The sequence below is a fragment of the Danio rerio genome, chromosome 3 (assembly GCF_052040795.2).
Source record: "Danio rerio strain M-AB ecotype USA chromosome 3, GRCz13ab, whole genome shotgun sequence".
NCBI lineage: Eukaryota > Metazoa > Chordata > Actinopteri > Cypriniformes > Danionidae > Danio > Danio rerio.
Genome location: NC_141023.1, coordinates 38,525,811 through 38,550,985, shown reverse-complemented (window position 1 = coordinate 38,550,985; position 25,175 = coordinate 38,525,811). Strand labels below are relative to the sequence as shown.

The 25,175-nt window shown below is 48.3% G+C and overlaps 1 protein-coding gene and 10 non-coding genes across 11 annotated transcripts; 2 read left to right on the top strand and 9 right to left on the bottom strand.

Annotated features, from left to right (window-relative positions):
- The first annotated feature begins 9 nt into the window (after window positions 1–9).
- Window positions 10–82, top strand: trnaa-agc (transfer RNA alanine (anticodon AGC)). The gene has a single exon. It is a non-coding gene; the product is annotated as a tRNA-Ala (tRNA).
- A 576-nt stretch (window positions 83–658) lies between these two features.
- On the bottom strand, window positions 659–731 carry trnaf-gaa (transfer RNA phenylalanine (anticodon GAA)). The gene has a single exon. It is a non-coding gene; the product is annotated as a tRNA-Phe (tRNA).
- Window positions 732–819: 88 nt separating this feature from the next.
- Window positions 820–893, bottom strand: trnai-aau (transfer RNA isoleucine (anticodon AAU)). The gene has a single exon. It is a non-coding gene; the product is annotated as a tRNA-Ile (tRNA).
- A 105-nt stretch (window positions 894–998) lies between these two features.
- On the bottom strand, window positions 999–1,070 carry trnaq-cug (transfer RNA glutamine (anticodon CUG)). The gene has a single exon. It is a non-coding gene; the product is annotated as a tRNA-Gln (tRNA).
- Window positions 1,071–2,546: 1,476 nt separating this feature from the next.
- On the bottom strand, window positions 2,547–2,619 carry trnaf-gaa (transfer RNA phenylalanine (anticodon GAA)). The gene has a single exon. It is a non-coding gene; the product is annotated as a tRNA-Phe (tRNA).
- An 88-nt stretch (window positions 2,620–2,707) lies between these two features.
- Window positions 2,708–2,781, bottom strand: trnai-aau (transfer RNA isoleucine (anticodon AAU)). Its single transcript has one exon. It is a non-coding gene; the product is annotated as a tRNA-Ile (tRNA).
- A 105-nt stretch (window positions 2,782–2,886) lies between these two features.
- trnaq-cug (transfer RNA glutamine (anticodon CUG)) lies at window positions 2,887–2,958 on the bottom strand. Its single transcript has one exon. It is a non-coding gene; the product is annotated as a tRNA-Gln (tRNA).
- An 826-nt stretch (window positions 2,959–3,784) lies between these two features.
- Window positions 3,785–3,857, top strand: trnaa-agc (transfer RNA alanine (anticodon AGC)). Its single transcript has one exon. It is a non-coding gene; the product is annotated as a tRNA-Ala (tRNA).
- Window positions 3,858–4,433: 576 nt separating this feature from the next.
- Window positions 4,434–4,506, bottom strand: trnaf-gaa (transfer RNA phenylalanine (anticodon GAA)). The gene has a single exon. It is a non-coding gene; the product is annotated as a tRNA-Phe (tRNA).
- Window positions 4,507–4,773: 267 nt separating this feature from the next.
- trnaq-cug (transfer RNA glutamine (anticodon CUG)) lies at window positions 4,774–4,845 on the bottom strand. Its single transcript has one exon. It is a non-coding gene; the product is annotated as a tRNA-Gln (tRNA).
- Window positions 4,846–18,190: 13,345 nt separating this feature from the next.
- Window positions 18,191–23,630, bottom strand: LOC147845836 (uncharacterized). The gene is made up of 6 exons (XM_087243463.2): window positions 20,343–23,630; window positions 19,794–20,264; window positions 19,540–19,709; window positions 19,204–19,458; window positions 18,796–19,119; window positions 18,191–18,704 (listed from the first exon to the last, which is right to left on the bottom strand). The coding sequence occupies exons 1-6, from the start codon at window positions 21,145–21,147 to the stop codon at window positions 18,393–18,395; spliced, it is 2,337 nt and encodes a 778-aa protein (XP_087099589.1). The 5' UTR covers window positions 21,148–23,630; the 3' UTR covers window positions 18,191–18,392.
- Between the last annotated feature and the right edge of the window lie 1,545 nt (window positions 23,631–25,175).

The window sequence follows — 25,175 nt, the reverse complement described above, 5'->3', positions numbered from 1 at the left end:
TGTCACCGAGGGGAATTAGCTCAAGTGGTAGAGCGCTCGCTTAGCATGTGAGAGGTAGCGGGATCGATGCCCGCATTCTCCACTTCTGCTTCCTTGCCTTTCACATTTCCTTCATTGCAAAGCTGGCGGCACCTTGAGGGTTGAAAGCAAAACTTCTTAGTTCAGCTTTGCCGGTTCCTGTGTAGTACTTAGCATTGCAACACCTCAGAAGCCCTATCAAGTCACAGTTTTCTTTTATTCAGTGGCGCATCCGCAGTGGGACATCAAAGCGCTAAATATATAGCAGAGTGCTGTCGATCAGGCCATTGGAATCATCACCAGAAGCGACCATCTGGGACAGTGATCACCAAACTTGTTCCTGGAGGGCCGGTGTCCTGCAGATTTTAGTTCCAACCCTAATCAAACACACCTGACCAAGCTAATCAAGGTCTTACTGGGTATACTTGAAACATCCAGGCAGGTGTGTTGAGGCAAGATGGAGCTAAACCCTGCAGGGACACCAGCCCTCCACGACCAGGATTGGTGACCCCTGATCTGGGAGAAGGATATCGTTTTGGTCAAGTGGAAGCAGGTGGACTTAAGGGTGAAGCAGCTAGGTTTTTTGGATGAGTTTCGGTCATCTGACCCTCATGCCAAAAACAGAACTACCACACTGCTTTGCCGAAACCCGGGATCGAACCAGGGACCTTCAGATCTTCAGTCTAACGCTCTCCCAACTGAGCTATTTCGGCTGCGTTGACTCAGCTTTCCTGCAACATGCATGTCTGTGAGACCGATCAGAGCCTTAAAATGCCTCTGTGTCCTAAGACAGTAAAAGTTTGGCCAATACGGGGCTCGAACCCACGACCTTGGCGTTATTAGCACCACGCTCTAACCAGCTGAGCTAACCGGCCACTTGCAGCTCACATTACTACAAAGCCCAGACTAACTGTCATTCTCCAGACTCCAAGGGATTAGCATGATATTCCAGCTTTTTTGAGCAGTGCTGGCAAAAAGCCAGGTTCCACCGAGATTTGAACTCGGATCGCTGGATTCAGAGTCCAGAGTGCTAACCATTACACCATGGAACCTTTAGGCTACTGAATGCTGCTGCCCGGGCGAAAGAGAATGAATAAAAAAAAAAAAACAGCCTTGGAGGAAAATAGCAGAATGTCAATCCAAGGCGGTGCCAATTTGCATTGTTTCTGAGTAACTCGTGATTCGGCATGCAGGGCTCCTCACACGTTTACTGGAGCAGGACCAGGTAGGGCCTTCAAAAGAAAAGCGCGATATTCCAGGTAATTTGACGACTAAATGGCGGGCAGGGCAAAGAGGCCACCACAGAGCAGATGTGATCTCTTATTTTATTTTTTGACCACGTCGAAAAAGCGGCCAATGAACAGCACCGAGGGAAATTAGCTCAAATAGTAGAGCGCTCGATCAGGCCATTGGAATCATCACCAGAAGCGACGTGACCATCTGGGAGAAGGATAGCGTTTTGGTCAAGTGGAAGCTGGTGGACTTAAGGTTGAAGCAGCTAGGTTTAAACTCGGATCGCTGGATTCAGAGTCCAGAGTGCTAACCATTACACCATGGAACCTCGAGATTGCTGATTGCTGCTGCTCGGGCGGAAGAGAATGAATAAAAAAAAAAAAAACAGCCTTGTAGGAAAGTAGCAGAATGTCAATCCAAAGTGGTGCCAATTTGCATTGTTTCTGAGTAACTCGTCATTCGGCATGCAGGGCTCCTCACACGTTTACTGGAGCAGGACCAGGTAGGGCCTTCAAAAGAAAAGCGCGATATTCCAGGTAATTTGACGACTAAATGGCGGGCAGGGCAAAGAGGCCACCACAGAGCAGATGTGATCTTTTATTATAATTTTTGACCACGTTGAAAAATCGGCCAATTTATGTCACCGAGGGGAATTAGCTCAAGTGGTAGAGCGCTCGCTTAGCATGCGAGAGGTAGCGGGATCGATGTCGCATTCTCCACTTCTGCTTCCTTGCCTTTCACATTTCCTTCATTGCAAAGCTGGCGGCACCTTGAGGGTTGAAAGCAAAACTTCTTAGTTCAGCTTTGCCGGTTCCTGCATAGTACTTAGCATTGCAACACCTCAGAAGCCCTATCAAGTCACAGTTTTCTTTTATTCAGTGGCGCATCCGCAGTGGGACATCAAAGCGCTAAATATATAGCAGAGTGCTGTCGATCAGGCCATTGGAATCATCACCAGAAGCGACCATCTGGGACAGTGATCACCAAACTTGTTCCTGGAGGGCCGGTGTCCTGCAGATTTTAGTTCCAACCCTAATCAAACACACCTGACCAAGCTAATCAAGGTCTTACTGGGTATACTTGAAACATCCAGGCAGGTGTGTTGAGGCAAGATGGAGCTAAACCCTGCAGGGACACCAGCCCTCCACGACCAGGATTGGTGACCCCTGATCTGGGAGAAGGATATCGTTTTGGTCAAGTGGAAGCAGGTGGACTTAAGGGTGAAGCAGCTAGGTTTTTTGGATGAGTTTCGGTCACCTGACCCTCATGCCAAAAACAGAGCTATCACACTGCTTTGCCGAAACCCGGGATCGAACCAGGGACCTTTAGATCTTCAGTCTAACGCTCTCCCAACTGAGCTATTTCGGCTGCGTTGACTCAGCTTTCCTGCAACATGCATGTCTGTGAGACCGATCAGAGCCTTAAAATGCCTCTGAGTCCTAAGACAGTAAAAGTTTGGCCAATACGGGGCTTGAACCCACGACCTTGGCGTTATTAGCACCACGCTCTAACCAGCTGAGCTAACCGGCCACTTTCAGCTCACTTTACTACAAAGCCCAGACTAACTGTCATTCTCCAGACTCCAAGGGATTAGCATGATATTCCAGCTTTTTTGAGCAGTGCTGGCAAAAAGCCAGGTTCCACCGAGATTTGAACTCGGATCGCTGGATTCAGAGTCCAGAGTGCTAACCATTACACCATGGAACCTTTAGGCTACTGTATGCTGCTGCCCGGGCGAAAGAGAATGAATAAAAAAAAAAAACAGCCTTGGAGGAAAATAGCAGAATGTCAATCCAAGGCGGTGCCAATTTGCATTGTTTCTGAGTAACTCGTGATTCGGCATGCAGGGCTCCTCACACGTTTACTGGAGCAGGACCAGGTAGGGCCTTCAAAAGAAAAGCGCGATATTCCAGGTAATTTGACGACTAAATGGCGGGCAGGGCAAAGAGGCCACCACAGAGCAGATGTGATCTCTTATTTTATTTTTTGACCACGTCGAAAAAGCGGCCAATGAACAGCACCGAGGGAAATTAGCTCAAATAGTAGAGCGCTCGATCAGGCCATTGGAATCATCACCAGAAGCGACGTGACCATCTGGGAGAAGGATAGCGTTTTGGTCAAGTGGAAGCTGGTGGACTTAAGGTTGAAGCAGCTAGGTTTTAACTCGGATCGCTGGATTCAGAGTCCAGAGTGCTAACCATTACACCATGGAACCTCGAGATTGCTGATTGCTGCTGCCCGGGCGGAAGAGAATGAATAAAAAAAAAAAAACAGCCTTGGAGGAAAGTAGCAGAATGTCAATCCAAAGTGGTGCCAATTTGCATTGTTTCTGAGTAACTCGTCATTCGGCATGCAGGGCTCCTCACACGTTTACTGGAGCAGGACCAGGTAGGGCCTTCAAAAGAAAAGCGCGATATTCCAGGTAATTTGACGACTAAATGGCGGGCAGGGCAAAGAGGCCACTACAGAGCAGATGTGATCTTTTATTATATTTTTTGACCACGTTGAAAAATAGGCCAATTTATGTCACCGAGGGGAATTAGCTCAAGTGGTTGAGCGCTCGCTTAGCATGCGAGAGGTAGCGGGATCGATGCCCGCATTCTCCACTTCTGCTTCCTTGCCTTTCACATTTCCTTCATTGCAAAGCTGGCGGCACCTTGAGGGTTGAAAGCAAAACTTCTTAGTTCAGCTTTGCCGGTTCCTGCGTAGTACTTAGCATTGCAACACCTCAGAAGCCCTATCAAGTCACAGTTTTCTTTTATTCAGTGGCGCATCCGCAGTGGGACATCAAAGCGCTAAATATATAGCAGAGTGCTGTCGATCAGGCCATTGGAATCATCACCAGAAGCGACCATCTGGGACAGTGATCACCAAACTTGTTCCTGGAGGGCCGGTGTCCTGCAGATTTTAGTTCCAACCCTAATCAAACACACCTGACCAAGCTAATCAAGGTCTTACTGGGTATACTTGAAACATCCAGGCAGGTGTGTTGAGGCAAGATGGAGCTAAACCCTGCAGGGACACCAGCCCTCCACGACCAGGATTGGTGACCCCTGATCTGGGAGAAGGATATCGTTTTGGTCAAGTGGAAGCAGGTGGACTTAAGGGTGAAGCAGCTAGGTTTTTTGGATGAGTTTCGGTCACCTGACCCTCATGCCAAAAACAGAACTACCACACTGCTTTGCCGAAACCCGGGATCGAACTAGGGACCTTTAGATCTTCAGTCTAACGCTCTCCCAACTGAGCTATTTCGGCTGCGTTGACTCAGCTTTCCTGCAACATGCATGTCTGTGAGACCGATCAGAGCCTTAAAATGCCTCTGAGTCCTAAGACAGTAAAAGTTTGGCCAATACAGGGCTCGAACCCTCGACATTGGCGTTATTAGCACCACGCTCTAACCAGCTGAGCTAACCGGCCACTTTCAGCTCACATTACTACAAAGCCCAGACTAACTGTCATTCTCCAGACTCCAAGGGATTAGCATGCTAATCCAGCTTTTTTGAGCAGTGCTGGCAAAACGGCAGGTTCCACCGAGATTTGAACTCGGATCGCTGGATTCAGAGTCCAGAGTGCTAACCATTACACCATGGAACCTTTAGGCTACTGAATGCTGCTGCCCGGGCGAAAGAGAATGAATAAAAAAAAAAAACAGCCTTGGAGGAAAATAGCAGAATGTCAATCCAAGGCGGTGCCAATTTGCATTGTTTCTGAGTAACTCGTGATTCGGCATGCAGGGCTCCTCACACGTTTACTGGAGCAGGACCAGGTAGGGCCTTCAAAAGAAAAGCGCGATATTCCAGGTAATTTGACGACTAAATGGCGGGCAGGGCAAAGAGGCCACCACAGAGCAGATGTGATCTCTTATTTTATTTTTTGACCACGTCGAAAAAGCGGCCAATGAACAGCACCGAGGGAAATTAGCTCAAATAGTAGAGCGCTCGATCAGGCCATTGGAATCATCACCAGAAGCGACGTGACCATCTGGGAGAAGGATAGCGTTTTGGTCAAGTGGAAGCTGGTGGACTTAAGGTTGAAGCAGCTAGGTTTAAACTCGGATCGCTGGATTCAGAGTCCAGAGTGCTAACCATTACACCATGGAACCTCGAGATTGCTGATTGCTGCTGCCCGGGCGGAAGAGAATAAATAAAAAAAAAAAAACAGCCTTGGAGGAAAGTAGCAGAATGTCAATCCAAAGTGGTGCCAATTTGCATTGTTTCTGAGTAACTCGTCATTCGGCATGCAGGGCTCCTCACACGTTTACTGGAGCAGGACCAGGTAGGGCCTTCAAAAGAAAAGCGCGATATTCCAGGTAATTTGACGACTAAATGGCGGGCAGGGCAAAGAGGCCACCACAGAGCAGATGTGATCTTTTATTATATTTTTTGACCACGTTGAAAAATCGGCCAATTTATGTCACCGAGGGGAATTAGCTCAAGTGGTAGAGCGCTCGCTGCGCAAAGGAAGGGGCCCAATCTTCTCGCTCACTCGCAAGCGAACAAGTCGCAAAAAACGGAAAAATGCGACAAATTTCGCTTGCAGTAGTGTTCGCGGCTTTGTGACTGTGCATAATGTGGTATTTTGGTTGCATATTGCATGTCATTCTAAATGTCATTTTTTGCGTGCTGGATTCGAACACACGATCTGTGTAACACAATATCCAATCAGTGTCGGTTTCAGCGGAGCCAATCAGCTGCGCTCTTGTTGAAATTTTACTGACGTAACACAGGCAATTATATTGATATTACTATTATTATGTGGATATTGTTCTTAAAAAGCTTATTACGTTAGTTAAAAATGAATAAAAATGTTTCAATTAAACATATGTATGCATGCTTATGTATATATATTATATATATATATATATATATATATATTATATTTCTTTATGTAATAATAACTTTAAATGAATGCACACAAAAACAAGTAATATGCAAAATGGTTTATTAAAATGAATACAAATATATAAATTGTAAAACAATGTAAAAAAACTAAATAAAAACATGTCTTAATATATAAACTATATAATATACAATAAATAAAAACAATACAATATATATTTATTTATTATGCACATATAATATATTAAAACAATACTATATATAAATATATTTATTTATTATACTCATTATATAAAAACAATACTCTATATATATATATTTATTTTTATACACACAATATATTAAACAATAATATGAATAAATAATAAAATGCAAGAGTGGGGGCACGTAATAGATAAAATATAGCTTTTAAGCAATGTATAAAATGTTATTTTTTTAAGAAATATAAATATATTTTTACATAAAATGCAAATAAGTACACACAATTAAATAAGTACACACAAGACAAAATAAGAGTGGGCCTATGTAATATAAAAGTCTATAAAGTCTATAAAGTGCTACTTTAAAAGGCTACATATTAACACACAAAAATTAAATAAAATGAGGGAAAGAGAGAGTACCCATGTAACATTTACAAAAATATATACAGCAATTTGTACTTTATTCTGGAGCTGGAGTTTGTCCTTTATTTTGCTGGCGCTGTTCTGCCAACCAGTCCTCTAAGGATTTGCCATTTGAAGTTTGCAGACAAAATGTGGCATTACCAAATCGGCTATGGCCAAACTCCTTAGTCTTGGGTTTCCCACATTTGCTGCAAACATTAAAAGTAACCGCACGCACATACTTCCTTTTGTGGACACCACTTTCCTTCTCCTGTTCCCGTCTGCGCCTGTTCCTCTGGGTGTAACGGGACACAGGAACAGCAGGCGCAGGTGGAGCAGGTGCAGGTGGAGGAACAGCAGGTGCAGGTGGAGCAGGTGCAGGTGGAGGAACAGCAGGTGCAGGTGAAGCTGGGACTGTACTGGATGTTGGTGCAGCAAATGATGGAATCACCATTGACACACTCATGTCTGGGTTAAAAACAAGTGTGCCAAACAATGATCCAGGTCCTGAAATGGGCTTCACAACACCTGGTGCTGTGGGGGGTGGTGCAATGGGGCACACCGTGCTGGGGGCCGGTGGAAAGGAGCACACCGTGGTGGGGGCAGACACAATGGGGCGCACTGTGGTGGGGGCCGGCGCAATAGGGCGCACTGTGGTGGAGGCTGGTATGATGGGGCACACTGTGGTGGAGGCTGGCGAGATGGGGCGCACTGTGGTGAAGGTCGGTCTGACGGGGCACACCATGGTAGGGGCCGGTGCAATGTGGCAGACTGTGGTGGGGGTTTGCGCGATGGGGCATACCGTCGTGGGGGCCGGTGGGAAGGAGCACACCGTGGTGGCATCTGGCAGGAAAGAGCAAACTGTGGTGGTTGCTGAAGCAGACTTTCGTCCAGGTCGAAGAAGAGGTGCCTGTCCTTCTTTATTTGGAGGAAAAACAAACTGGTGTTTGGGGCCTGATGTTGACGGTGCCTCGTCCAATTTTTCCCTCGGCAAAGGAAGCTGCGTATCTGCCACAGCAATTGGATTAAGTGGAGTCAGTCCCTGAGTGAGTACACTCATTTCCTGATCCTTTTGCCTCCGTTGAAACCTGATAATAAATGATATGTATTATTCATATATATTAATTTAGAAATATTCAGGTAATTTAAAGAAAATAATGTGCTTTGCTTACCACTGAATGAGCGTCTTCTGGTTTAGCTCAAAAAGCTGGATCACTGTTTCATCCATCAGCCTGCGACTGCCAAGCACCAGATCCCGGATGTGGTGGTAATCGGTCAGTATTTTAGACCACCTGGGGGTGCGAACACCAGCCTTCTTGGAAGTGGACTTGTGTACGGCACACAGCTTTGTACAAATGGCCTCAACCAAGCGGCTGGTGCTAGGCCACTGTGCTGGACCCCCAGGATGTCCAATCAGACAACGTTTGACGCTCTCCACACCTGGAGTGACTCCGGAGCGCTTCGGTGCCTTAAAGCGCCCATGCGTCAGCTGAGGCTGATGTCGAGGCTGGTAGTTGATGCGCTGTTTATCAACATCCAGGAGAGCTGTCCACAGCTGGATGGCCTCTGTCACCTGCAGGTCAGTGAGGTAAGGAGCCTCACGAAGACCCACCAAATAAGCAGCCAGATCCTGGACCTTGTCCCACCCAGCAATGCCATCAGGTCCAATGACTACTCCCTGGTAAATACAGAATAAATTTAGTATATGTGGAATAAAAAAAGACTAAATCAAATTAAGTTCTTAATGTATCTTACCTGAGCCTCAACAGAGAGACTGTCTCCAGAGTCGGATGGCTGTGACGGCACTGAGGGGGCTCGGCTAGGAAGCTGTCCTTCTCCACCAGCTGATGTGGACGGCTCAGCCAGTGATGCTGGGGACTGAGGCAGAGGCGAAGATGAGGGGCTGTTACTGAGATAAGGGAAACTAGGCTGTTCGTGGAAATTTTTCTATTCAAATAAGTTGCCAGATGACGCATAGTTGGTGCGAGGGATCGTACTCAAAACTTGGACGCCACGAACCACTTAAGTGAATGACTACTTGTCACTTTTACTAAAACGGAGGTAAGACGCCCAGATCGGCCCTAGGCTCCGAACGGACACCTTCGGGGGTGCCCAAGCACTGCGTGGGTCACTCCCGAAGCCCCCCCAGTCCCCCCAAGTGCCTAGTTGTCCCCCTGACCACCTTTTTGTCCACAAAGTGCCTAAATGTCCCCCTGAGTTCCTATCGACGACCCCTCACCCTCTTCATCGCCCGTAGACAGCCTATTTGTCCCCCTGACCACCTATTCACCACCCTCCTCTTCCTCACTGTCCGCTGAGAGCCTATAGATCCCCCTGACTGCCTATTCTTCACCCTCCTCCTCCTCACTGTCCGCTGAGAGCCTATTGATCCCCCTGACTGCCTATTCTTCACCCTCCTCCTCCTCACTGCCCGCAGAGTGCCTATTGATCCCCCTGACTGCCTATTCTTCACCTTCATCATCCTCATTGTCAGCAGAGTGCCTATTGGTCCCCCTGACTGCCTATTGTCCAAAAAGTGCCCATTGATCCCCCTGACTGCCTATTTTGCAAAAACTGACCTTTGACCCCCAAAATGCCCGCCCATACCCCGACTGCCTGTTTTTTTACCCTCTTCTCCCTCATTGTCCGTAGGGTGCCTTTAATGACCCCAGACACCTATTTTTCATCATCGTGCAAAAAGTGACCGTCGTGCCCGGGAACCGCCTGGACATGCCCGCCAGGTGCCCTCTGTGCTAACGAGCACTCATTTTTGGTCACAGGGAAAAAATTGTTTCCAAGATGCCATAGAAAGGCCGCAGTCATCTTCTCGGCCCCCAGAGAGAACCGAAACTTCAAGTCTGGGCCCGAACGGTCCCTTAGGGGCCAAACGGCTGGACGTCCCACGTGCAACTTATCTCATTCATTTTCAGAGGTGTTTCGTGGACGGCGCCCGATTGGCCCCAAACTGACATATATGTTGCGTCACGGGGCCCCGGGGCCGCCACCAACGTTCCACGGTCACACGGGCCAATTTGCTCAAAAAAGCCCCCCATGACCGCGAACCACCTACGGAGTTTACATTGAATAAGTTGCACGTGGGACGATGGCTCCCGAGAGGTCAAAAGGTCACAGGACCCCCAAATTTGGCACAGAGTACCGCCGCCGGCCCCCCAGCCAGGTCCCCAAGTTCCGTGGCCCTAGCTGCTTTCTGAACTTTTTAGGCCTGGCCAACAAAACCACCCTTTTAGGCCTCATCCCATAGAGTCCTATGTGAGACAGAGGGACATACGAAAAATCCATAAAAATTTTCAGGGTGTCCCTCGAGCTAGCCCTCTCGGTATGCGACAGAGGGCTTTGTGACGCAACTTTGTGCCGAATTTGGGGCCCCTCGGGTCCCCGGTGGCCGAACGGCGGCCGCTGACACGTGTAACTTATTCCATTCATTTGGTAGGTGTTTCGTGGACGCCCCCCGAATTGGCCCCCGTGGTCCGAAACGACTCCGAATTGATATGGTCTGACCCTCAGGGGCCCCTCAAACGATCCGCAAAGTTTGGGGCCTGCAGGACCTTTGCAAGTGCTTAATTGGCTGGGCGGGGGATGGGCGGATTCGATAATTTTCTCTGAATATTTTTTCTGATTTTTTTTCAAGTGCTTCCCCTGCACCGAGGCGTACGAAATTTGAATAGGTGGTGCAGGGGGTCTTGACGAAACTGTAGTCGAAGCCCCCAATGTTTTGCGCCAAAATAAAGGTCCCTTTGACCACTCAAACAAAAAGGTCCCACGGGCAACTTATTTTTAGGCCGTCCGCGGACAGGGCTTTTTTAGGCCACAGAAGCCGTTTGGTGAGCTCTGACTTGACACACACTGTCGGATGAGGTCCCTGACCCCTCCTAACTACCCAAATAACCCCTAAACTTTGAGGGTGCAAAGTTCACCTCAAAAGTGCAAAGTCATTCTTGAGACAGACTTGCAGTACACAGGTGAAAGAGGCCTGTGTGAGAGATTTGCTCTGCCTTGCCAATTAAGAGTTGCGTTCGAGCGAGGCACTTGTGCTCTCAGTATGTTGTTCGGGGGCCCCTAGGCTGCCAGCAGGCCAAGTTTGGAACCGCTCGGACCCCCGGGGGCCGACCCGGGGCCCGTGACACGTGCAACTTATTCCATTCATTTTGTAGGTGTTTCGTGGAAAGTGCCCGATCGGCCCCAAACTGACATATATGTTACGACACGGGCCCCTGAATCAGGCCCCCGAGTTCCGCGGTCGCACTGGCTAATTTGCTCGAAAATACCCCCAATGACCGCGAACCACCTATGGAATTTACATTGAAATAAGTTGCACGTGGGACGTTGGCTCCCGAAGGGTCGAAAGGTCAGAGGGCCCCGAAAATCGGCACAGGGGTCATGTTGGGGCCCCCGACACGAGACCCAGAGTGTCGGGCCGCAGATGGCTTCCATGTACATGGGAGCGCTGACGTTACCCGATCGGCCCCGAACTGACATATATGTTACGTCACGGGCCCCTGAATCAGGCCCCCAAGTTCCGCGGTCACACGATCTAATTTGCTCAAAAAAGCCCCCCATGACCGCGAACCACCTATGGAGTTTACATTGAATAAGTAGCAGGTGGGACGTTGGCTCCCGAGAGGTCAAAAGGTCAGAGGGCCACGAAATTCGACGTGGTGGTCGCGCAGGGGCCCCCGACACGGCACCTCGAATTTCAGGGCCCCAGAAGGTCTCGTGAACGTTTTATAGAGTGCCAAAAAAAAATCCTCTAAAAACACAGAAAGTGCCTCAAGACAGTCTTGGGGTCTAAAGACTAAAGAGGCCTTTCTGTGAAAGTTGGGCTGAGAAGCCAATTAAGAGTTGTGTTCGAGCGAGGCACTTGTGCTCTCAGTATGTTGTTCTGGGGCCCCTAGGCTGCCAGCAGGCCAAATTTGGAGTCCCTCGGGTCCCCGGGGGCTGAACCGGGGCCCGTGACACGTGCAACTTATTCCATTCATTTTGTAGGTGTTTCGTGGAAAGTGCCCGATCGACCCCAAATTGACATATATGTTACGTCACGGGCCCCTGAATCGGGCCCCCAAGTTCCGCGGTCGCACTGGCAAATTTGCTCAAAAAAAACCCCAATGACCGCGAACCACCTATGGAGTTTACATTGAAATAAGTTGCACGTGGGACGTTGGCTCCCGAAGGGTCGAAAGGTCAGAGGGCCCCGAAAATCGGCACGGGGGTCATGTCGGGGCCCCCGACACGAGACCCAGAGTGTCGGGTCGCAGATGGCTTTCGTGTACATGGGAGCGCTGACGTTACCCAATCGGCCCCGAACTGACATATATGTTACGTCACGGGCCCCTGAATCAGGCCCCCAAGTTCCGCGGTCACACGGTCTAATTTGCTCAAAAAAGCCCCCCTTGACCGCGAACCACCTATGGATTTTGCATTGAAATAAGTTGCACGTGGGACGTTGGCTCCCGAGAGGTCAAAAGGTCAGAGGGCCCCGAAAATCGGCACGGGGGCCGTGTTGGGGCCCCCGAAACGAGTCCCAGAGTGTCGGGCCGCAGATGGCCTCCGTGTACATGGAATCGCCGACCTTGCCCGATCGGCCCCGAACTGACATATATGTTACGTCACGGGCCCCTGAATCAGACCCCCAAGTTCCGCGGTCACACGGTCTAATTTGCTCAAAAAAGCCCCCCATGACCGCGAACCACCTTTGGACATTACATTGAAATAAGTTGCATGTGGGACGTTGGCTCCCGAGAGGTCAAAAGGTCAGAGGGCCCCGAAATTTGGCGTGGTGGTCGTGTAGGGCCCCCCGACGCGGCACCTCGAATTTCAGGGCCCCAGAAGGTTTCATGTGTTGTTTATAGCGTGCCAAAAAAATTCCCCTCAAACACACAAATTGCCTCAAGACAGTCTTGGGGTCTAAAGACTAAAGAGGCCTTTCTGCGAAAGTTGGGCTGAGGAGCCAATTAAGAGTTGTGTTCGAGCGAGGCACTTGTGCTCTCAGTATGTTGTTCTGGGGCCCCTAGGCTGCCAGCAGGCCAAATTTGGAGTCCCTCGGGCCCCCGGGGGCCGAACCGGGGCCCTTGACACGTGCAACTTATTCCATTCATTTTGTAGGTGTTTCGTGGAAAGTGCCCGATCGGCCCCAAATTGAGATATATGTTGCGTCACGGGCCCCCGACTTAAGCCCCCGAGTTCCGCGGACGTAGCGGCTAATTCGTTCCAAAAAACCCCCAATGACCGCGAACCACCTATGGACTTTACATTGAAATAAGTTGCACGTGGGATGTTGGCTCCCGAGGGGTCGAAAGGTCAGAGGGCCCCGAAAATCAGCACGGGGGCCGTGTTGGGGCCCCCGAAACGAGTCCCAGAGTGTCGGGCCGCAGATGGCCTCCGTGTACATGGGAGCGCCGACCTTGCCCGATCGGCCCCGAACTGACATATATGTTACGTCACGGGCCCCTGAGTCAGGCCCCCGAGTTCCGCGGGCGCACGCGCTAATTTGCTCAAAAAAGCCCCCCATGACCGCGAACCACCTATGAAATTCCATTGAATAAGTTGCAGGTGGGACAAGGCCGTACAGGGGTTCAAAAGGTCGCAGGACCCCCAAATTTGGCACAGAGTACCGCCACTGGCCCCTCAGCCAGGTCCCCTAGTTCCGTGGCCCTAGCTGCTTTCTGAGCGTTTTAGGCCTGGCCGACAAAAACACCCTCTTAGGCCTCATTGTATAGAGCTGTATGAGAGACAGAGGGATGTATGAAGAGCTCAGAAAATTTTTTGGAGCGCCCCTCGAGCTAGCCCTTTCGGTAGGTGACAGAGGGCCTTGTGACGCAACTCTGTGCCAAATCTGGGGTCTCTCGGACCCTTGGTGGCCGAAGGGGGGCCGCTGACACGTGTAACTTATCCCATTCATTTTAATAGGTGGTTCGTGGACGCCCTGCGGAATGGCCCCCGTGGTCCCAAATGGCTCCGAATTGATATGGTCTGACCCTCAGGGGTCCCTTAAAAGATCCTCAAAGTTTGGGGCCCGCAGGTCCTTTGCAAATGCTTAATTGGCTGGGCGGGGGAGGGGCGGATTCAATAATTTTCACTGAATATTTCTTTCTGATTTTTTTTCAAGCGCTTCCCCTGCACCGAGGCGTACGAAATTTGAATAGGTCGTGCAGGGGGCCTTGACGAAACCGTAGTCGAAGCCCCCACCGTTTTGCGCCAAAATAAAGGTCCCTTTGACTGTTTAAACAAGAAGGTCCCACGTGTAACCTATTTGAAAGGGCCCAGATAGGCTGTTTGTGGACAGTGCTTTTTTAGGCCACAGAAGCCGTTTGGTGAGCTCTGACTTGACAGACACTGTTGGACGGGGTCCCTGACCCCTCCTAACTACCCAAATGACCCCTAACCTTTGAGGGTGCAAAGTTCACCTCAAAAGTGCAAAGTCATTCATGAGACAGACTTGCAGTACACAGGTGAAAGAGGCCTGGGTGAGAGATTTGCTCTGCCTCGCCAATTAAGAGTTGCGTTCGAGCGAGGCACTTGTGCTCTCAGTATGGTGTTTGGGGGCCCCTAGGCTACCAGCAGACCAAGTTTGGAGCCCCTCGGACCCTCGGGGGCCGATCCAGGGCCCATGACACGTGTAACTTATCCCATTCATTTTATAGGTGGTTCGTGGACGCCCTGCCGAATGGCCCCCGTGGCCCGAAACGGCTCCGAATTGATATGGTCTGACCCTCAGGGGTCCCTTAAAAGATCCTGAAAGTTTGGGGCCCGCAGGTCCTTTGCAAATGCTTAATTGGCTGGGCGGGGGAGGGGCGGATTCAATAATTTTCACTGAATATTTCTTTCTGATTTTTTTTCAAGTGCTTCCCCTGCACCGAGGCGTACGAAATTTGAATAGGTCGTGCAGGGGGCCTTGACGAAACCGTAGTCGAAGCCCCCACCTTTTTGCGCCAAAATAAAGGTCCCATTGACTGTTTAAACAAGAAGGTCCCACGTGTAACTTATTTGAAAGGGCCCAGATAGGCTGTTCGTGGACAGTGCTTTTTTAGGCCACAGAAGCCTTTTGGTGAGCTCTGACGTGGAAAAAACTGCTGGGTGGGGCTTCCTGACCCCTCTACTCCCCCTAATGACCCCCAAAACTGTTCCTGCTGTGAATGGTGACCTTTTACAGGGGTGTCCACGGACAGCCTACCTCGCCCTGTTCGAATAAGTTACGGGTGGGATGTTTTTTCTTGATCCATCAGATAGAGTTGGAAAAACTCAAAAAAGTGCCAAAAAAACCCATTGAGATGAAAGGGCAAGCCCCCCTGGGCCACCTACAGGTTTCGAAATGTTGAAATTCCACCGTCCACAAACAGCCTATTTCATACAATGGGATAGATTGTACGTGGGATGTCCAGATCTCAGCTTCTGGACACTGTAGAGAGCCCAAACCTGCGTTTCTGTGCTAGTCTGGACATGCCCTGTCCAGGGGGTGAATTTGGGGACGTTTGGAGAAACTTGAAAATTTGACCAAAAAAAACTCAAAGGGGTACCCCTTAGAGCTTTTTTTCGTCAGATTTTCAACTTTCTTCAAACTTCTCCAAATTCACACCCTGGACAGGGCATGTCCAGATTAGAGCAGGAGGCCAGGTTTCAGCTTGCTAGCCCCTGTAGAAGCTGAGATCTGGACATCCCACGTACAATCTATTCCATTCATAAAAATAGGTGGTTGCTGGACAGTGGAATTTTGGGGTTTTAAAAGCAGGGGGCAACTCAGGGGGAGCTGGGGATCCCCCTTCAAAGGTTTTTTTGTGGATCTGTTAAAGTTTAACCACTTGGGTGGAAAAATCACATAAAACGTCCCACGTGTAACTTATTTGACTGGGCCCAGATAGGCTGTTTGTGGACAGTGCTTTTTTGGGATACAGAAGCCTTTTGTTGAGCTCTGAGGTGGAAAAAACTGTTGATTGGGGCCTCCTGACCCCTCTGCTCCCCCTAATGAACCCCAAAACTGTTCCTGCTGTGAATGGTGACCTTTTACAGGGGTGTCCACAGACAGCCTACCTAGCCCTGGTTAAATAAGTTACAGGTGGGATGTTTTTTCTTGATCCATCAGATAGAGTTGGAATATATATATATATATATATATATACAAATGTATATATATATATATATATATATATATATATATATATATATATATATATATATATATACAAAATAAAACAAACAAGACTTTCTCCAGAAGAAAAAACTATCAGACACACTGTGACAGTATCAGGCAGAGATTATTTGCTCTTTTAAACATCATATCTAATAACACAGAGGTCAATGCAAATTAGCGCCCCCTATAATGTTTGAACCTGCTATGGTACTGCAGATTTTAGCCATTTCGAACACATGCAATATCCCCTTTTGTACACTAGAGGGGGCAATTTAATCAACATTTCCAGTGGGGGTTATTATCAGGGATTTGTAACTGCACAGATATGATTCAATAAAGGACACTTACTGCATGGATGGATGGATGAACAGACTATATATATTTATATAATTATAATTTATATAATTAATATCTATAATTTATAATGAAATGTATATAATTTATATATATATATATATATATATATATATATATATATATATATATATATATATATATATATAAACACACATGTATATATATACATATATATATATATATATATATATATATATATATATATATATATATATATATATATATATATATATATATATATATTTATATACACACACACACACGCACACACACACTTATATATTTTTTATTTATTTTTAAAATCTTTTTTATAATATTTTTTAATATTTTTTTTAAAACTACTTTTATTCTTTCCAAAATAAAACAAACAAGACTTTCTCCAGAAGAAAAAACTATCAGACACACTGTGACAGTATCAGACAGAGATTATTTGCTCTGTTAAACATCATATCTAATAACACAGAGGTCAATGCAAATTAGCGCCCCCTATAATGTTTGAAGCTGCTATGGTACTGCAGATTTTAGCCATTTCAAACACATGCCATATCCCCTTTTGTACACTAGAGGGGGCAATTTAATCAACATTTCCAGTGGGGGATAACATCCCACGTGTAACTTATTTGACTGGGGCCAGATAGGCTGTTTGTGGACAGTTCTTTTTTGGGGTACAGAAGCCTTTTGGTGAGCTCTGAGGTGGAAAAAACTGTTGATTGGGGCCTCCTGACCCCTCTGCTCCCTCTAATGAACCCCAAAACTGTTCCTGCTGTGAATGGTGACATTTTACAGGGGTGTCCACAGACAGCCTACCTAGCCCTGGTTAAATAAGTTACAGGTGGGATATTTTTTCTTGATCTATCAGATAGAGCTGGAAAACCTCAAAAAAGTGCCAAAAAACCTGTTGAGGTGGTTATGCAAGCCCCCCTGGGCTTTCTACAGGTTTCGGAATGTTAAAATTCCACCGTCCACAAACAGCCTATTTCATACAATGGGATAGATTGTACGTGGGATGTCCAGATCTCAGCTTCTGGACACAGTAGAGAGCCCAAACCTGCGTTTCTGTGCTAGTCAGGACACATCCTGTCCAGGGGGTGAATTTGGTGAAGTTTGGAGAAACTTGAAATTTTGACCAAAAAAAGCTCAAAGGGGTACCCCTTAGAGATTTTTTTGGTCAGATTTTCAAGTTTCTCCAATCTTCTTCAAATTCACAGCATGGACAGGGCATGTCCAGATTAGAGCAGGAAGGCAGGTTTGGGCTCTCTGATGTGTCCAGAAGCTGAGATCTGGACATCCCATCTGCAATCTATTCCATTCAAAAAAATAGGTGGTTGCTGGACAGTGGAATTTTGAGGTTTTCACAGCAGGGGGCAACTCAGGGGGATGTGGGGATCCACCTCCAAAGGTTTTTTTGTGGATCTGTTGAAGTTTGACCACTTGGTTGGGTGAATCATGTAAAACATCCCACGCGTAACTTATTTGACTGGGCCCAGATAGGTTGTTTGTGGACAGTGTGTTTTTGGGGTACAGAAGTCTTTTGGTGAGCTCTGAGGTGGAAAAAACTGTTGAGTGGGGGCTCCTGACCCCTCTGCTCCCCTTAATGAACCCCAAAATTGTTCCTGATGGGATTGATGACCTTTTACTGGGGTGTCCACGGACAGCCTACCTCGGCCTGTTCAAATAAGCTACAGGTGGGATATCCACAGACAGCTTAATAGGTTGTCTGTAGACATCCCACTCATAGACTGTTCAGTGGAACACAAAAAGACTGTATGCTGCTGGTGACCCATAATGACTTAAAAAAACATACAAAAAGACTGTGTGCTGCTGGTGACCCATAATGACTTTAAAAATTAAAAAAAAAAATACTTTGTGCTGCTGGTGACCCATAATGACTTTAAAAAAAAAAGAGAGAAAAGGGTCAGTCGACCCCTTCCGTTGGTGCCCCTCCTTCCCAACAGGGGGGGGGGGGGGGGGGGGTTGGGAAAATATGACAGACACAAGAATTGCAATAACAAGTTGTTTTATTGAACAATAATTAAGGAACAAACATTAGAACACTTGGAAACAATCACAGCAAGCAAGAAACATATGTAAAAGAACAGTACACACAAATAACTAACAGAACACTTAACACAAATAAAGTACAATGTAAGGTTGAACAGAACAGTTCAGTCCAATAAAGTGCATTGTGAGGTGCAAAAGTGTTTATCTGCGCCTCTTGCGCTTTTCAATGGCCCTCTTGACCATTCTTGATGCCTTTTTCTGCCGGCTCATTCCCATGAGCGTTGTAGAGTTCGGAGAAAAGCTTGACTTTCGTACTTTGAGGGGAGATACGCTTTGGGGTTTCATGACGGACCTTAGTGCGCCTTTCGTACGGATGGGGTATTTTCGTCTAGGCTGTTGTCCTTCCTCTAATTTTAATTTGGGTTGAACGTCGGCACTCTGGGTGTGCTTTGTGCCTTCTGCTCCTCCTTCCGGCTCACTGCTTCCACCGTCCTCCCCGGCCGTTCTTTCACTCTGTCAAAGGAGAAAACAAGAAAATGATTAGTCACCATTACACAAAACTGTACAAAAAAGTGTCAAGTTTGCTTTTAAGTTGTTTGCTTACCTCAGTGCCCTCGAGACTTGATGTGCCCGATTCCTGCAGCTGTAGCACCAGCTCTTCTGAGGTGGTGCTCTTTGGTGACTCATCAGGCCTCTGGCGCCGCTTCTTTCTGCTCTTTTCCGTCTTCGAAGGCCTCTTCCTTTTCACAGGACTCTGCTTCGATGGGCTCCTTTCTGCTCCCTCTAAAGCACTCTCAAATAGACGGCGGTGCTCCATGGCCTGCTGGGCAGAGAGGTTCACCACGTAGAATTTGTCGGCTGTCCTCAGGTCGTGGCACATAAACTTGGAGATTTTGAGCCGGTCCTCTGTGGAGTGCGTAAACCTGGCCTGTAAACAGTAGAGAAAAATCGGTCAAACAAATGGCATTCTCAAGTCTAGCAAGACACGTGAGCTATGTGTGCGATCACTTACGTGGCTGGCGATGGAGCTTCTCACGTCTGTGAAGGTGGGACACCCGGGTAGGCCCATTGACTTCCAGGCGTCCTGGAAGTAATTATTTAGGTTTTTACAGGGGTTGGGTGTTGATGTGAAAAACAAGTATTTTGGGTTCGTCCCCCCTGGCAGCTTGTCCTTGATGCTTAAGAAGCGCTGCACCCAACCCCACTCCTCCTCTGTTAGGGCAATTTGAGCAGGGCCAAAATATTGATTGGTTTTGTGGCTTGTCACCTGTGGATACATGCAGAAGACGAGATGGTTTAGGGTTACGCAAAGACAACACACAAGTGCACCAATGTAATAGATACTCACGTTAATCAGGTAAGCCTTCTCCGAGACGGACCTTTGTGCCCCCAACACCTCCTGCATCGTAATGTTTTGGAATACCCCGCCTCTGTGACCATAAAGGGCTGACAACAATGCAGCAAAGTGCCCGTAGAACTGCCACTGGTTCTTTTGATTCGGGTCATTTTCCAAGAGGCCTACACACAGGCAGGAGACAGTACAACATTAAAGCTCAAAGCCTCAGGTGTTACACAGAGTCAAGCAAAGGTGGGACTACTTACTCAGAAGGTCGGGTATTGCCTTGGCTGCCAGTTCCCGGCACTTCAGGAGGATGGCTTTTGAAATCACTCGCTCCTCTTTTTGGGTTTTCACCGCCGTCTGGTGAATGGCCACTCCCCTCTTCAAAGACCTTCTTATCGCTGCTATCTCCCGTCGAAGTCCGATCAGCGACTGCTTGGACAGCCGGCACGATGGCGGAGGGGTCTCCGCCAGGTACTGCATGAAGCATCCCACGTTCAGTACGTAGTGTTGTAGGGTGGTGACCGTCATGTGGGCCTGACGGAGGGAGCTAACCCACATGTGTATCTTTGCTTTGTTGTTCAGGAATAGAAAGTCGGACAGCTTGCTTTTTCCCTCTGACATGTAAGCAATGAACTTTTTGATCCTGTAGACCTGGCAGCTTACATTTTCCTTCAGCTTATAGCTGGCATCTGGGCCTTCCTTGAAGCGGCGATAATCCTCCAGCATGTCATCTGCACAAACAAGGCAAAGAGAGATTAGAAATCGACATTTGCAAAAGATACAAACAGTTAGAGGAAAGGCATACTCACTGAGTGCTGACACGTGGTCTGGATAGGGGGGAGGGCTTTTATCAGGCGACTGCTGACTGCCACTTGCCGACGGTTGCTCCTCACCGACTTTATCCTTTTGCTCGATGGACTGTTTAGAACTGGACGGTTCACCAGCTGAGGTGGCCTGGTCGTGGTCGGCGGGGTCAGCGGGGGCAGCAGGGCTGACTGGGGTGTCGTCCTCTTCCTCTGGGCCAAGAGAAGATAGGAGCTTCCGGACCACCTGCCCTGTTCGCGTCGCACCGAGGCTGGCAGACCTCCTTTTTAAGATTCGGTATCGCCTGGTCACCTTCCGGAGGCTGTCTGTTAATATGTCTACCTGTTGATTCAGGTCGACCACTTGGGTCCTCAGCAAGTCTTTTTGCCGTTTGCAGCCTTGGTTGGCACATTCTTCCTCCTCCAGCTCCTCCTCATCAGGATGGAAGGTGGCTTCCTCCAACTCCTGCAGCTCCTCCAAGTCGAGAGTGGAAACCATGGGAACATCTGGGTTCGTGGCCCTGAGCACAGTGAGCTTGCTCAGGATCTGTCTTCTCTTGCACAACCGGAGAGCCTCATCCTGCGCCACCAGGGAAATTTCACTATGAGTCCTGATGTGCCGGTCAAGCCGGCTTGAGAATTTTCCGCAGGCTGGCACGGGACACATGCCAGCCCTGGCATCAACTCGGCCAGACTCCAGTGCCAGGAGCAGCTTCCTCTCTTGCTTATTCTCCACTTTGTGCGTCACTGTCAAGTGCTGGCTTAGCCGAGCATACATCCGCATGCAAAGCGGGCAGGTTTCCACACCCATCCTGAAACCTTTCTTTCTCCCCCTTATCGGGGTTTTTAAAGTGTCTCTTTCACTCAGAAAGTCTTTATATCTCTTGTCTTGGGACTTGGGACTTGGGGGTCTGAGTCTTCCAAGTGTCTCTTTTACTAGCAATCGCTTTGTATCTGTTTTGGGACTTGGGACTTGGGGGTCAGTCTTCCAAGTGTCTCTTTGTTATCACAGTGCTCTCCAATCCAACAATTCTTCACCTCCCCCGATACCTCGATGGCAGGTCAGAGGAAACGGGGGTGAGTGGGAGTGCAACCTGCTGCCATGTGACTGGCAAGCCGTGCACTTGCTGGGGCACAGCTAGAGACATGGAAGGGGTATGCGACAAGCTAACCGGTGAACTTGAACATGAACTTGACTTAGACGGCTTGAAAAACCGGATTCAGCCCACCATCCCCCGAATTCGCTTTAAACATCGCCTTTTTGACCCACCATCACCCGAATTCGCTTTAAACATCGCCTTTTTGACCCACCATCACCCGAATCGCTTTAAACATCGCCAATGACCCACCATCACCCGAATTGCTTTAAAAATCGACTTTGGACCCACTATCACTCGAATCGCTTGAAAAATCGCCTTCGGACATGCTCTCATCCTTATTCCTTGGAAAATCCCCTTTGCACCCACCATAATACAAATCGTTTAGAAAATTGCCATCAGACCAATCATCCTAGTCAATTGAAAAATCACCTTCGCCTTAAAATCAGGTGAGATGATGTATAGGTGATCAGGGGAACAACTAGGCTGCCTGTGGTCAGAAAGGTGGTCAGGGGGACAATTAGGCTGTTTGTGGCCATCGAGGGGACCAGTATTTCTAAAAAAATATTCTGAAACAAATTATTCTACAAGGGACACGTCCACAGAGAGCCTATTTAGGGTCCACTGAATAAGCTTCAGGTGGGATGTCCGCAGACAGCTTAATAAGCTACATGTGGGATGTCCGCAGACAGCATAATAAGCTACAGGTGGGATGTCCACAGACAGCCTAATAAGCTACAGGTGGGATGTCCAAAGACAGCCTAGTGGGATGTCCACAGACAGCCTAATAAGCTACAGATGGGATGTCCACAGACAGCCTAATAAGCTACCGGTGGGATGTCCGCAGAGAGCCTAAAAAGCTACAGGTGGGATGTCCACAAACAGCCTAGTGGGATGTCCACAGACAGCCTAATAAGCTACAGGTGGGATGTTCACAGACAGCCTAATAAGCTACAGGTGGGATGTCCACAGACAGTCTAGTGGGATGTCCACAGACAGCCTAATAAGCTACAGGTGGGATGTCCACAGACAGCCTAATAAGCTACAAGTGGGATGTCCACAGACAACCTAGTGGGATGTCCACAGACAGCCTAATAAGCTACAGGTGGGATGTCCACAGACAGCCTAATAAGCTACAGGTGGGATGTCCACAGACAGCCTAATAAGCTACAGGTGGGATGTTCACAGACAACCTAATAAGCTACAGGTGGGATGTTCACAGACATCCTAATAAGATACTGGTTTATTGAATAATCTATGACTAAATTGTTCCTGGCAACTTTGGCGTTCTGAGGGCTTAAGTGGTTTATCATGGCCACGTTGGCATCCAGGGGGACTTGTAGGTCGTTGCTAGGCATTTAGATGTTCAGGGGGACAGATAGGTCGTTCCTGGCCACTTAGGTGTTCAGGGGGATGGATAGGCTGTTCGTGGCCACATAGGTGTTCAGAGAGACAGATGGGTTTTTCCCACCATTTAGGTGTTCAGGGGGACAGATAGGCTGTTTGTGGCCACGTTGGTGTTCAGAGGGACAGATTGGTCATTTCTGGCCATTTAGCTGTTCAGGGGAACAGATAGGCTGTTTGTGGCCACATAGGTGTTCAGGGGGACAGATAGGCTGTTCGTGGCCACATAGGTGTTCAGAAATAGAGATGGATTTTTCCCACAATTTAGGTGTTCAGGGGGACAGATAGGCTGTTTGTGGCCACGTTGGTGTTCAGAGGGACAGATTGGTCATTTCTGGCCATTTAGCTGTTCAGGGGAACAGATAGGCTGTTTGTGGCCACATAGGTGTTCAGGGGGACAGATAGGCTGTTCGTGGCCACATAGGTGTTCAGAGATAGAGATGGATTTTTCCCACAATTTAGGTGTTCAGGGGGACAGATAGGCTGTTTGTGGCCACGTTGGTGTTCAGAGGGACAGATTGGTCATTTCTGGCCATTTAGCTGTTCAGGGGAACAGATAGGCTGTTTGTGGCCACATAGGTGTTCAGGGGGACAGATAGGCTGTTTGTGGCCACAAAGGTGTTCAGAGAGATGTATGGGTTGTTCCCACAATTTAGGTGTTCAGGGGGACAGATAGGCTGTTTGTGGCCACATAAGTGTTCAGGGGGAGAGATAGGCTGTTCGTGGCCACATTGGAGTTCAGAGAGATGTATGGGTTGTTCCCACAATTAAGGTGTTCAGGGGGACAGATAGGCTGTTTGTGGCCACATAGGTATTCAGGGGGACAAATAGGCTGTTCGTGGTCACACTGGTGTTCAGAGGTACAGATAGGCTGTTTGTGGCCACATTGGTGTTCAGAGAGATGTATGGGTTGTTCCCACAATTTAGGTGTTCAGGGGGACAAATAGGCTGTTTGTGGCCACATAGGTGTTCAGGGGGACAGATAGGCAGTTCGTGGCCACATAGGTGTTCAGAGAGACAGATGGGTTTTTCCCACAATTTAGGTGTTCAGGGGGACAGATAGGCTGTTTGTGGCCACATAGGTGTTCAGGGGGACAGATAGGCTGTTCGTGGTCACACTGGTGTTCAGAGGGACAGATAGGCTGTTTGTGGCCACATTGGTGTTCAAAGAGATTTATGGGTTGTTCCCACAATTTAGGTGTTCAGGGGGACAGATAGGCTGTTTGTGGCCACATAGGTGTTCAGAGAGACAGATAGGCTGTTTGTGGCCACATAGGTGTTCAGAGAGATGTATGGGTTGTTCCCACAATTTATGTGTTCAGGGGGACAGATAGGCTGTTTGTGGCCACATAGGTGTTCAGGGGGACAGATAGGCTGTTTGTGGCCACATAAGTGTTCAGGGGACAGATAGGCTGTTTGTGGCCACATTGGTGTTCAGAGAGATGTATGGGTTGTTCCCACAATTTAGGTGTTCAGGGGGACAGATAGGCTGTTTGTGGCCACATAGGTGTTCAGAGAGACAGATAGGCTGTTTGTGGCCACATAGGTGTTCAGAGAGATGTATGGGTTGTTCCCACAATTTATGTGTTCAGGGGGACAGATAGGCTGTTTGTGGCCACATAGGTGTTCAGGGGGACAGATAGGCTGTTTGTGGCCACATAAGTGTTCAGGGGACAGATAGGCTGTTTGTGGCCACATTGGTGTTCAGAGAGATGTATGGGTTGTTCCCACAATTTAGGTGTTCAGGGGGACAGATAGGCTGTTTGTGGCCACATAGGTGTTCAGGGGGACAGATAGGCAGTTCGTGGACACATAGGTGTTCAGAGAGACAGATGGGTTTTTCCCACAATTTAGGTGTTCAGGGGGACAGATAGGCTATTTGTGGCCACATAGGTGTTCAGGGAGACAGATAGGCTGTTTGTGGCCACATAGGTGTTCAGGGGGACAGTTAGGTTGTTCGTGGCCACATTGGTGTTGAGAGAGATCTATGGGTTGTTCCCACAATTTAGGTGTTCAGGGGGACAGATAGGCTGTTTGTGGCCACATAGGTGTTCAGGGGGACAGATAGGCTGTTTGTGGCCACATTGGTGTTCAGAGAGATGTGTGGGTAGTTCCCACAATTTAGGTGTTCAGGGGGACAGATAGGCTGTTTGTGGCCACATAGGTGTTCAGGGGGACAGATAGGCTGTTTGTGGCCACATTGGTGTTCAGGGGGACAGTTAGGTTGTTCGTGGCCACATTGGTGTTGAGAGAGATCTATGGGTTGTTCCCACAATTTAGGTGTTCAGGGGGACAGATAGGCTGTTTGTGGCCACATAGGTGTTCAGGGGGACAGATA

What these genes read in the sequence shown, in the direction of transcription:
- LOC147845836 (XM_087243463.2), bottom strand. Translation starts at nt 21,147, where the DNA reads ATGGGTGTGGAAACCTGCCCGCTTTGCATGCGGATGTATGCTCGGCTA. An exon ending in AGACCACGTGTCAGCACTCA is followed by an intron (nt 20,265 to 20,342) that starts GTGAGTATGCCT and finishes TTGTTTGTGCAG; the next exon opens with ATGACATGCTGGAGGATTAT. An exon ending in GGCAATACCCGACCTTCTGA is followed by an intron (nt 19,710 to 19,793) that starts GTAAGTAGTCCC and finishes GCCTGTGTGTAG; the next exon opens with GCCTCTTGGAAAATGACCCG.